Consider the following 12,294-nt stretch of genomic DNA (forward strand, 5'->3'; position numbering starts at 1 on the left):
TCAGGAGTTCAAGACTAGCCTGGCCAACATGGTGAAACCCCATCTGTATTAAAATATATACATATATATATATATTCAAAAATTAGCCAGGCATAGTGGCTAATGCCTGCAACCCCAGAGTCTGAGGGATGAGAATCGCTTGAACCCAGGAGATGGAGGTTGCAGGAGCCAAGACTACGCAACTGCACTCCAGCCTGGGTGACAGAGTGAGACTCTGTGTCAAAAAAAAAAAAAAAAAAAACAACTTGAGGCCAGGCACGGTGGTTCACGCCTGTAATCTCAGCACTTCGGGAGGCTGAGGTGGGTAGATCATGAGGTCCGGAGATTGAGACCATCCTGGTTAACATGATGAAACCCTGTCTCTACTAAAAATACAAAAAATTGGCCAGGCGTGGTGGCGTGGCGGGTTCCTGTAATCCCAGCTACTCGGGAGGCTGAGCAGGAGAATGGCATTAACCCGGGAGGCGGAGCTTGCAGTGAGCCAAGATCGCACCACTGCACTCCAGCCTGGGTGACAGAGTGAGATTCGTCTCAAAAAAAAAAAAAAAAAAACCTGAAAATAAGTATTGGTGAGGATGATGTTAGGAAATTGGAACGCTCACGCATTGCTTTTGGTGGATATGTTAAAATAGTGCAACTGGTGGCTCCTTAATAAGTTAAACATAGCGTTTCCATATGTCCCAGCAATGCCACTTCTAAGCATGCACCCTGAAGAGTTGAAAACTGAGGCTCAAACAAAAGCTTGTACACGAATGCTCACAGCAACACTATTCACAATAGCCAAAAGGTAAAAATCTAAATGCCCATCAACTGATCAATGGATAAAGAAAAATGTGGCTTGGTGCGGTGGCTCATGCCTATAATCCCAGCACTTTGGGAGGCCGAGGCAGGCAGATCACTGGAGGTCAGGAGTCCAAGACTGTCCTGGCCAACACAGTGAAACCCTGTCTCTACTAAAAATACAAAAAGTATCTGGGACCTGCAGTCCCAGCTACTCGGAAGGCTAAGGCAGGAGAATCGCTTGAACCCAGAAGGTGGAGGTTGCAGTCAGCTGAGACTGTGCCACTGCACTTCAGCCTGGACGACAGAGCGAGACTCCATCTCAAAAAAAAAAAAAAAAAAAGAAAAGAAAAGAAAAGAAAAGAAAAGAAAATATAACTTACCCATACAACAGAGTATTATTCAGCTATAAAAAGGAAGGAAATTCTAACACATACCATAACATGGATGAACCTCAAGAACATTATGCTAATGAAATGAACCAGTCACAAAAAGCCACATATGGTATGATTCCATTTCCATGAAAAGTCCGTACAGAGGGAAAGGAGATTTGCAGTTACTGGGGTTGGGGGGAGGGGGGAATGGGGGGGGGAACTGCTGAATGGGTATCGGTTTCCTTCTGGAGTGATGAAATAGTGCGGAACTAGAGAGCAGTAATGGTTGCACAACATGGTAAATGTACTAAAGGCCACTTAACTGTGTACTTTAAAATGGGAAAATGGTGAATTTTGTGTTATGTGAATTTTATCTTGATAAAGAAAAAGAAAAACCAGAAATAATGAAGACTGTTCCCTCCCTAACAATAAATATGCTGTTTGGCTGGGCACGGTGGCTCATGTCTATAATCCCTGCACTTTGGGAGGCTGAGGTGCGTGGATCACTTGAGGTCAGGAGTTCGAGACCAGCCTGGCCAACATGGTGAAACCCCATCTCTACTACAAATACAAAAAAATTATCTGGGCATGGTGGTGGACACCTGTAATCTCAGCTACTCGGGAGGCTGAGGCAGGAGAATCACTTGAACCTGGGAGGCTGAGGTTGCCATGAGCCAAGATCGCGCCACCGCACTCCCGTCTGGGTGACAGAGCAAGACTGTCTCAAACAAAAAAAAGAAAAAGAAAAAGTAGGCTGTTCTTATAAACCAGGAGGGCTGAGTACTGAAACGGTGAAACATCCAGAAGAATGTGGGACTCAATGGGGTTCTACTGCTTCTCCCTTTCCCCTAAAAGAGCAATCCACCTTCATGCAAGTCTGTGAATGCAGTCTTCAATCACCTGGAGAATTCCTGAGATAGAGCTGTACAACCAAAGAATTTGCAAGCCCTTATTTCCTGTTTTAAAGACCTTAGAAACATTTATCCACCCCAGCCAGCACGGAGCTGTGACATTTACATGTCGTAAATATGCCTTGCAAAAGACCAGCAGCTTACCGGCTGAGCTGTAAGAGCTGCCTATCTCCAGCATGCCTGACAGCCATCTGTGGGGGCTGCAGGGTCAGGCTGCGGAAATTCTTAACTCACCCCAGTTCCCCTGGCGTGTTTGGCCTGGGGAGCTGAGATCTGCAGAGTAGAGTGAGACACCTCCTAACTCCCACCTGGCGTCTGGGCTCCAAACTCAGGTCCTGTCCAAACAGCAACAGAGCCAGGTATAGATTCTCTAAGCCCAAATATCATCTACCTACATCTTGTAGTGGTCATCTGAGCACTTGAAGGTCCCTGTGTCACTTTCTTTCTGGGAAAGAAAGGATGGGAAAATATAATGCTCCCATCTATAGGTCACTTATATAGAGGTGTGGTTCCTAACCTTTTTGGCACCAGGGACCCGTTTTGTGGAAGACAATTTCTCCACAGATGGGGTGGCGGAGGGGCGGGAGGGCGGAAGATTGGTTTCAGGATGAAACTGTAGATCTGCTGTTGTACCACCTCAGATCATCAGGTATTAGTTAGATTCTCATAAAGAGTGGCCAGGCTTGGTGGCTCACGCCTGTGACCCCAGCATTTTGGGAGGCCAAGGCGGGTGGATCACTTGAGGTCAGGAGTTCAAGACCAGCCTGGCCAATGTGGCGAAACCCAGGCTCTACTAAAAATACAAAAATTAGGCAGGCGTGGTGGCGCATGCCTGTAATCCCAACTACTCGGGTGGCTGAGGCTAGAGAATCGCTTGAACCTGGGAGGTGGAGGTTGCAGTGAGCTGAGGTTGCGCCACTGTATTCCAAACTGGGCAACAGAATGAGACTGTCTCAAAAAAAAAAAAAAAAAGTCTCATAAAGAGCATGCAACCTAGATCCCTCGCATGTGCAGTTCACAATAGGGTTCATGTTCCTGGGATAACCCACTACCACCACTAACCTGACAGAAGGCAGAGCCCAAGCGGTAACGCCCGCTCATACCGCTCACCTCCTGCTGTGTGTCCCCGTTCCTAACAGGCCACAGACTGGTACCAGTTAGCGGCCTGGGGGTTGGGGATCCCTGATATAGAGGACAAGGTCAAGCCCACATTTGACCAGTTTTGGTTTTCCTAGATCTGATTTCATACACACGCACACACGTATGCACGCACAAGCACACACATGCACACACACACACAAGTTCTGGGCAGATTTCAATATTTATTTCAACTTCTATTCTTCTAGGAGTTACCAGACAGCAGTAACAGAATAAAAAAAGTAGATCAAAGAAGAAAAATAAATAAAAATCCTAAGGAGTATACAAAGAACAGTCTTTGAATGCCTAATTTGACAATTTTAAATTGTATCTTGTCTAGACATAAATACTGTTAAGAAAAAGACTGTTCAACTACATGAACACTATATATAATTTTATGCTCAGAAAAAGCTGGAAGGAGGTACATACATTGATAGGTTAACAGTGGGTAACACTGGAGGACAGAATTATGAGTGGTTTTTTTCTTTTCCGTATTTTCTAATTGTTGTAATCATCATTGTATATATAATGGTATTTCTTTGAAATAATATAAAGATTACACTATATAATATGTAATAATATAAAGATTATAAAATACAAATACTGTAACCATATAATTTCTTGTAATAATAAAAAGACAATTACCTCCCCACCTCCACGCTATCCAAATAGGATACACCCGACATACCTTGTTGAGTTTGCCAAGTGAAGATATGAGATCCGCCCATTCACTGGAGGACTCAAAATTTCTCAAAGCCTTTTCAATCACTGAAGAGTAGCTTCTGTATCTGTAATCATTTAAGAGCTCCTGCTCTTCTGGATCCATCTTACATTCTCACAGAAGAAAAGTATCTAAAAGCAAATCAAAAAATAACCAAATGAGAGAGCCATTCGGGGATACAAATCATTCCCAACCCAGAGCTACAGAAGACAGGTGTCCACAAACACTACTGTGCACAAACTCACTGGGCAATCCTGTTCAAATATTTAGCAAGGCTTCTGGGCCAGGCACTGTGGGAGATGAAAGATAAATAGTTTCCACCCTTGTGGATTCTGGGGGAGAACAGGAAACAGGAGTAGACAGCATAAGAGTGCTAGGGCTCCAAGTATTGACAAAACTAATTCCAGGATCAAAGCTGCTAGACTATATGTTGTCACCAGCTGGTAATTTTGAATGAGCACGGCCCCTCCTATCATATGGAATTTTTAATTTTATTTTTTATTTCTTATTTTTTGGAGGCAGGGTCTTACTCTGTCACCCAGGCTGAAGTGCAGTGGCATGATCATGGGTCACTGCAGCTTCGACCTCCTAAGCTCAAGTGATCCTTCCTTCCACCTCAGCCTCCCAAGCAGCTGGGACTATTGGGATGCATCACCATACCTGGCTGTTTTATTTAAAGTGTGGCAGGCATCTACCCAGCATGCCTTGTTCTCCTTTTCTGTACTAAGGGAGCACTGGTTTTGTTCACAGTAACACTATAATTCCCAGACTCCCTTGCAGCTAGGTGGCCACGTGATAGCTCTTGACCAATGAGATGTCAGTAGAAGCTGTGGGTCTAAAAGGCAATTGGAAAGGAGGCAGACTCCCTGGCATAAGCCTTTTGCCCTCCATTCTTCTTCTTTCTGCCTGGAACAAAGGCATGATGTTGGAGTGAAGCTATATCTTGCAACTGTCATGAAACATGCACAAAAGTCACAAACTAACGATGGCTGAGTGGAATGACAGAGTCCCTGCAGCCCCAGATGGCATGGTGAAGGTACCACATGCCAACTCCGGATGCTGTAATGTCTGGTGTATGTTTTCTGCACATAACAGCTGTTTAAGCCTCCGTTCAATCAGGTTTTCTGTTATAGCCAACCACAATCCTAATTGATATATGAGGACAAATAGTATTTCACTAGTACGCTGAGTCTGAAAGGAAAGACAAATACAGAGCAATGCTATACAGTTAAACACGAGTGAACGCAGTTAGCTGGGTAGATTACTAAACAAGTTGGATGTAGTCAATGAAATAAAAAGGCAAATATGGTAAATGGAAGAAACTGAACTGAAGGTACAACACGTTCTTTAAGCTTGAGTCTTTCATTTACGGGCCAGTACAGTTATAAAAATTTCATGAAATCTCATACTTCAATATCCAATCACTCCAGACCCAATCCAATCTTCACCAGGCCACCACTACTTTCTTTTCTTTTCTTTTTCTTTTTTGAGACAGAGTCTCGCTCTTGTTGCCCAGGCTGGAGTGCAATGGCACAATCTCGGCTCACTGCAACCTCTGCCTCCTGGGTTCAAGCGATTCTCCTGCCTCAGCCTCTCAAGTAGCTGGGGCTACAGTCATGTGTCACCACACCGGCTAATTTTTGTATTTTTAGTACAGATGGGGTTTCACTATGTTGGTCAGGTTGGTCTTCAACTCCTGACCTCGTGATCCGCCCACCTTGGCCTCCCAAAGGGCTGGGATTACAGGCGTGAGCCACCACGCCTGGCAACCACCACTACTTTCAAGTCACCAATGGCAGAGGTCCTTTCTGTTTCCTCACTTTACCTCTCAGTGGCACTCTGCGGCAGACCACTTCTTCTCCAAGTAGGCTAGCAGCCTCCGCTTGGCCCACATACTCCTCTGGCCCCTCCAGCCCCAGAGCTTGTTTCTCACCTACCTCTCTGAAGTTCTTTCCTCCTCCTCTACCAACTGCTAAATACATTCCCTGGCGGCCGGGCATGGTGGCTCACACCTGTAATCCCAGCACTTTGGGAGCCCAAGGCAGGCAGATCACTTGAGGTCAGATATTTGAGACCAGCCTGGCCAACATGGTGAAACCCCATCTCTACCAAAAAATAAAATAAAATAAAATAGCTGGGCATGGTGGCACACACCTGTAGTGTGGGAGGTTGAGGCATAAGCATTGCTTGAACCCAGGAGGTCGAGGTTGCAGTGAGCCGGGACTGTGCCACTGTACCCCAGGAAGGGTGACAGAACAAGACTCTGTCTCAAAAAAAAAAAAAAAAAAAAAAGGAAGTGAAGACTTTGGAAGGTGACTACATCATGGGATTAATGCCCTTTTAAAAGGGACACTAGCTGAACAGAGTGGCTCACATCTGAAATCCTGGGAGGCCAAAGCAGGTGGATCACTTGACTCCAGGAGTTCGAGACTAACCTGAGCAACATGGTGAAACCCCATCGCTACAAAAAATACAAAAATTAGCAGGGTGTGGTGGTACATGCCTATAGTCACAGGTATTCAGGAGTCTGAGTTGGGAGGATCACTTGAGCTTGGGAGGTTGAGGCTGCAGTGAGCCATGATCATGCCACTGCACTCCACTCTGGGCAACAGAATGAGACCTTGTCTCAAATAAATAAATTAAATTAAAGAGACCTGAGGGAGCCTGGCTGTTCTTTCCACTGTGAGGATACAGCTAGCAGGCCCTACCAGACACTGAATCTGCCAGCACCTTGATCTCGAACTTCTCAGCCTCCAGAACTATAGGAATATATTACTGTTACTCATAACAGAAATACCTAGTTTACACTATTTTGTTGGAGCAGCCTGAATCAACTAAGACAAGCATCCATCAACAAAATATGGTCTATCCACAAAGGAACGCTGAGGCAATGGAAGGGAACCAGGTACTGATACGTGCTGCAACATGGATGCATCCTGAAAACACACACTTAGTTGAAGACGCCAGACACACAAGACCAGACGTTGTAAGACTCCATTGATATGAAATGCCCTCCACAAGCAAATCTAGAGAGATGGCAGTAAGTTAGTGGCTGCCTGGGTGCGGTGAAAACAGGGAATAACCGCCACTGGGAATGGCGATCTTTCTGAGGTAAGGCAAATGTGCTAAAATGGGATGATGGCAATGCTTGCACAACTCTGTAAATGAATGAAAAAATCACTGAAATTATCTGGGCACAGTGGCTCATGCCTGTGATCCCACCTACTCCAGAGGTTGAGGTGGGAGGATTGCTTCTACCCCGCAGCTTGTGACCAGCCTGGGTAACATGGCAAGACCCTGTCTCAAAGACAACAACAACACTGAATTATATACTTGAATGAATTTTATGAGCTGCAAATTATAGCGCAATAAAGCTGTTTAAAAAAATGAAACTAGGCCGGGTGTAGTGACTCATGCCTGTAATCCCAGCACTGTGGGAGGCTGAGGTGGGTGGAACATGAGGTCAGGAGTTCGAGACCAGCCTGGCCAACATGGTGAAACCCCATCTCTACTAAAAATAGAAAAATGAGCCGGGCATGGTGGCTATAATCCCAGCTATTCAGGAGGCTGAGGCAGGAGAATCACTTGAACCCGGAAGGCAGAGGTTGCAGTGGGCTGAGATCGCACCATTGCACTCCAGCCTGGATGACATAGCGAAACTCTGTCCCAAAGAAACAAACCAAAAAAACCACTAAATTCTCAATTCCGTCTGCTCAACATGCTCCTTCTCCAGTCTTTCCCTTCTCAGAAAGTAGCCCCTTCACCTGTGGGATCATTCTAGACTCTTCCTTCTCTTCACCTGCCACGCTCAACCCCAGTCCTGTTCGTCTCCTCTTCCTAAACACCTGTTGACTCAACTGTTCTTATCTGGGCTGCCTATTCCCTGCATGTTTGCAGAAGCTTCCCAATGATTCTCCCACACTTGCCCCTTTCCAGTGCCTTTACACACAGTGCTCCAAGAATCCTCTTAAAACAATGCATACAACTGCCATGTTTAAAATTGTTTCCATAAAGCTTCAAATAAGGCCGGGGCCAGTGGCTCACGCCAGTAATCCCAGCACTTCGGGAGGCTGAGGCGGGTGGATCGCCTGACGTCAGGAGTTCATGACCAGCCTGATCAACATGGAGAAACCCTGTCTCCACTAAAACTACAAAAAATTAGCCTGGTGCGGTGGCACATGTCTGTGATCCCAGCTACTCGGGAGACTGAGGCAGGAGAATCGCTTGAACCTGGGAGGTGGAAGTTACAGTGAGCTGGGATTGCGGCACCACACTCCATCCTGGGCAACAGAGCGAGACGTTGTCTCAAAAAAAAAAAAAAAAAAAAAAAAAGAAAGAAAGCTCAAAACAGAACCAAACAACCCCTTTTCCAGCTTACAAGACTCTACCCATTTCTCACTGCACCCTCCAACCCCAGGACAAACCCATCCTGCCACAGAGCCTCTGCATTCATGCCTCTCTGCAAAAATATACTGCACCTTGCACACCCAGCCACAAAATAAGACCGTCTACTCATTCTTCCTGGGAAAGCCTGTCCCTTTTTCTGAAATAACTGCCTTCACACGTTTTGAAAATATTAAGGAAAACATGGTAATGAGAGCTGGTAGTTTGTTCCTTTCGCCAAGTAAAGACTAAGAAGTTGATATATCCAAACAGTCCATACTTTTTTTTTTTCCAGAAAATTCACAGTTCTGAAACCCAGCATCTCTAAACCACCGCAATACTCCAATGGGGCACAGTCTGTTCACTCTTCTAAGTGTCTAAACATGGGGGAAAGAAACATAAAGAAGGTCCCTACTCTCACCGTTCACAGCCTAATAAAAGTGGAAGTACATGGTCCCTACTCTCATCGTTCACAGCCTAATAAAAGTGGAAGTACCTAAATACATAATTCCAGTTTAATGTGGCTCACATTAAAATACCTAAATACATAATCTCAGTTTAATGTGGCACATATAAGTGTCAGAGGGTGGAAAAAGTGACCTTGCTCTTTTTAACACACGTAAGTGACAGAGGGTGGACAAAATGACAGAGTCTGATGATAGCAAGAGGAAACTCAGCCACCGGCAGAGGAGTCCTCAAAGTTCAGAAGTGTGGGCGGCTAGAGTTACCAGGAAGAGAACTGTGATAAGGTGTGTATTGACAATAAGGTGTGTATTTAGAAGGTGGGGTGGCAAGGGATGCCACTGCTCATGGCAAGGAGGGCATCAGCCAGGTAAGAGCAGGTAGCTGGAGCAGTTCAATGTTATGGTTGGCCATATGAATAAAGTGCTATTTGGTGTAACTACCAGCACAGGTGAGAAGTTTGGAAACTGTCATTCATGCAAGCTCCTTTATTTCAAAATATGGGGCATGTGGTATGCTACCAAGCAAGTCTTCTGGGTGAGCTTGGAAAATCCACCATTTTCCAAGAAAATGCATGCATTTCTTTTTCTTCTTCTTTTTTTTTTTTTTGAGATGAAGTTTCCCTCTTGTTGCTCAGGCTGGAGTGCAATGGCACAATCTCACCTACCGCAACCTCCGCCTCCTGAGTACAAGTGATTCTCCTGCCTCAGCCTCCTAACTGGGATTACAGGCATGTGCCACCGCGCCCAGCTAATTTTGTATTTTTAGTAGAGATGGGGTTTATCCATGCTGGTCAGGCTGGTCTCCAACTCCCAACCTCAGGTGAACCTCCTGCCTTGGCCTCCCAAAGTACTGGGATTACAGGTGTGAGCCACTGTGCCCGGTCTCCTTTTTGTTTTGTTTTTGTTGTTTGAGGTGGAGTCTCGCTCTTGTCACCCAGGATGGAGTAAAATGGTGTGATCTTGGCTCACTGCAACCTCTGCCTCTCGGGTTCAAGCGATTCTCCTGCCTCAGCCTCCCGAGTACTGGGATCACAGGCGCCCACCACAATGCCTGGCTAATTTTTTAAAAAATATTTTTGATAGAGACGGGGTTTCATCATGTTGGCCAGGCTGGTCTCGAACTCCTGACCTAAGGTGATCCGCCCACCTCGGCCTCCCAAAGTGTTGGGATTACAGGCATGAAGACACCGCACCCGACCTTATGCATGCATTTCTTTTCTTCTTTTTTCTGTTATTGTTTTTTTTTTTTAGACAGAGTCTCGCTCTGTCGCCATGCTGGAGTGCAGTGGCGCCATCTTGGCTCACTGCAACCTCTGCATCCTAGGTTCAAGCAATTCTCCTGCCTCAGACTCCAGAGTAGCTGGGACTACTGGCATGCACCACCACACCCGGCTAATTTTTGTATTTTTAGTAGAGACGCAGTTTCATCATGTTGGCCAGGATGGTCTTGATCTCCCGACCTTGTGATCCGCCCCCTTGACCTCCCAAAGTGCTGGGATTACAGGTGTGAGCCACCGCACCAGGCCAAATGCATTTCTCTGATGCAATACAGGAGTCCTGTGAGACGGGTATTAGGAAGTCAGGCCATTCGGAAAATTGCCCAGGTCACACACCCAGCAGCTGGCAGAACCAGATTCGAGCTCAGGAAAGTGAGATAGTACAGGGTCTCCAGTACATTATGCTAGTGATAAAATTATTGGTTCAGTCCTTAAAAAGCTCTTTTGCCAATGATCTTGCAATCTATCCTAGATATGTCTCATGTGACAGATTGAACAGTTCAGTAAAACCCACAGTTATACAGCCTATAAATAACTAGACACACAAAGAAGTAATCACATAAGAAGTGTATCTACTCAGATACCGTAAAATCGAAAATGTCAGCCAGAAATCTCTCACTTTACCCATTTTTAATTTCATAGAAAATCAAATTCAGGGTTGAGCACTGTGGCTCATACCTGTAATTCAAGCACTTCAAGAGGCCGAGGAGGAAGGATTGCTTGAGCCCAGGAGTTTGAGACCAGACTGGGCAACACAGTGAGACCTTCGTCTCAAAATAATAATAATAATAATAATAATAATAATAATAATAATAATAGTAATATAGAAAAAGAAAACAACAAGTTCGAGAGAAAAACCAACTGCCAGATCCCAAAAAAGTTCACTGTAAATATGTTTATATGAGGGAACATTTCTGAGCTCGATGAAAATGAGGACACAGTGACCCTACCACATAAGCAAAAACATTTAGCAACAGATAACAGATATGTACTATTGGTAATAAAATTGATAACGATCCTTAGTCTACAGCACAGAAACACTCATCACCAACGGTCTTCACTCTGGGACACGCTGTTTTGAATTTGGTCTTTCAGAGTGGTAATCAAATTGTACTGGAAAAAAATTAAGCCACCTAGCTGATGGCAGGAGGCTTGTGGGGCCGGGGGGACGGTCTTCCATCACCTTACCAAAAGAATCCTAGCAAAGTCTTCCCAATTGCGGGGCTGCAGTCGCGAGTGTAGGGCAACACCTGCGGGTAACAGTCCCGGCGAGCAGTCGGGAACCCTGCAGGGCGCAGGGGCCAGGATGGCGGAGCGCGCACTGCGGCCCGGATACCTTCTCCTGAGGACTGGCTGGAAGACTGGGGTCTTCCCCGACGAGGAAAGCCCTCAGTTCTCACAGGTCCGCGTCCCCAGCCTCCTCCCCAGCCAGGACCGCACGAGCAAACAAAGGCTGAGCGTCTCGCTGTGGGCCCGCCCCGGGAGAGCGCGCGGGCCGCGATCCACCCCTGACCTGCACCTGCCGCCCGGCTCGGTGAGGGCGTGGCCGGCATCACATCCTCCGCGCCAGGGTCAGGTAACCCGAGGGGACCCCACCCAGTCTCCCTGCTGCCCTCCGGGTCTACGGCCCCGAGCTCCCCGCCCCCGCACTGCAGCAGCGAGCGCCATGGGCCCGAGCCGCGCGCCGGGAAGCCACCTGCACCCTGAGCCGCCCCACGACGCCGCCCAAGCCCTCTGGAGCTGGGGAAGGGCCCGCGGGCCGGCGGGGAGTAGACGCCCGGCTCCTCCGGCTTCGCCCAGCGGCTGAGGACTGGACGCCGGGCAGGGCGCGGGCACGACTTACCCGCGGCAGTGGCCCTGTTGGCGGGCGCGCTCACGTGCGGCGCTGAGGAGCCCGCCAGGCTGCGGGAGAGAGACTGGGCTGGGGCTGCGGCGCGGCCGGGAGCCAGAACCACCGACAAAGCGCGGCGCCTGAAAACCAGCGGCGGCTGCTTTTCCCTACTGCGGGAGTCGGGGCGGAGCCTGGAGGCGGGGCCTTGGCGCTTGGGGCGGGGCTGGAAGGCGGGGCTGGACGCCTGGAGGCGGGGTCAGGGGCGGAACCTGGAGGTGGGCCATAGGCGCGCGGGGGCGGGGTTTCCGCGGGCGGGGCAGAACTAGAAGACTGGGCCTGACCCATGGAGACGGGATCAAGGGCGGGGCCTGGAAGTGGGTCGTCAGTACAGGGGCGGGGCCTCGGCGGGCAGGGCT

General features: G+C 47.6%; 1 protein-coding gene across 2 annotated transcripts in view; it reads right to left on the minus strand.

Annotated features, from left to right (window-relative positions):
• DOP1B (DOP1 leucine zipper like protein B) overlaps positions 1-12,039 on the minus strand; it is a 125,525-nt gene extending 113,486 nt beyond the window's left edge. For both annotated transcript variants that reach the window (XM_023191195.1, XM_023191193.1), the window contains exons 1-2: positions 11,891-12,039; positions 3,891-4,054 (exon numbers count right to left, since the gene is read on the minus strand). In XM_023191195.1, coding sequence (XP_023046963.1) covers positions 3,891-4,028 — 138 coding nt within the window. In that variant the 5' untranslated portion in view covers positions 4,029-4,054; positions 11,891-12,039. The remainder of the gene's footprint in view (positions 1-3,890; positions 4,055-11,890) is intronic.
• Positions 12,040-12,294: the final 255 nt, after the last annotated feature.

This window comes from Piliocolobus tephrosceles, chromosome 19 (assembly GCF_002776525.5).
Source record: "Piliocolobus tephrosceles isolate RC106 chromosome 19, ASM277652v3, whole genome shotgun sequence".
Taxonomy (NCBI): domain Eukaryota; kingdom Metazoa; phylum Chordata; class Mammalia; order Primates; family Cercopithecidae; genus Piliocolobus; species Piliocolobus tephrosceles.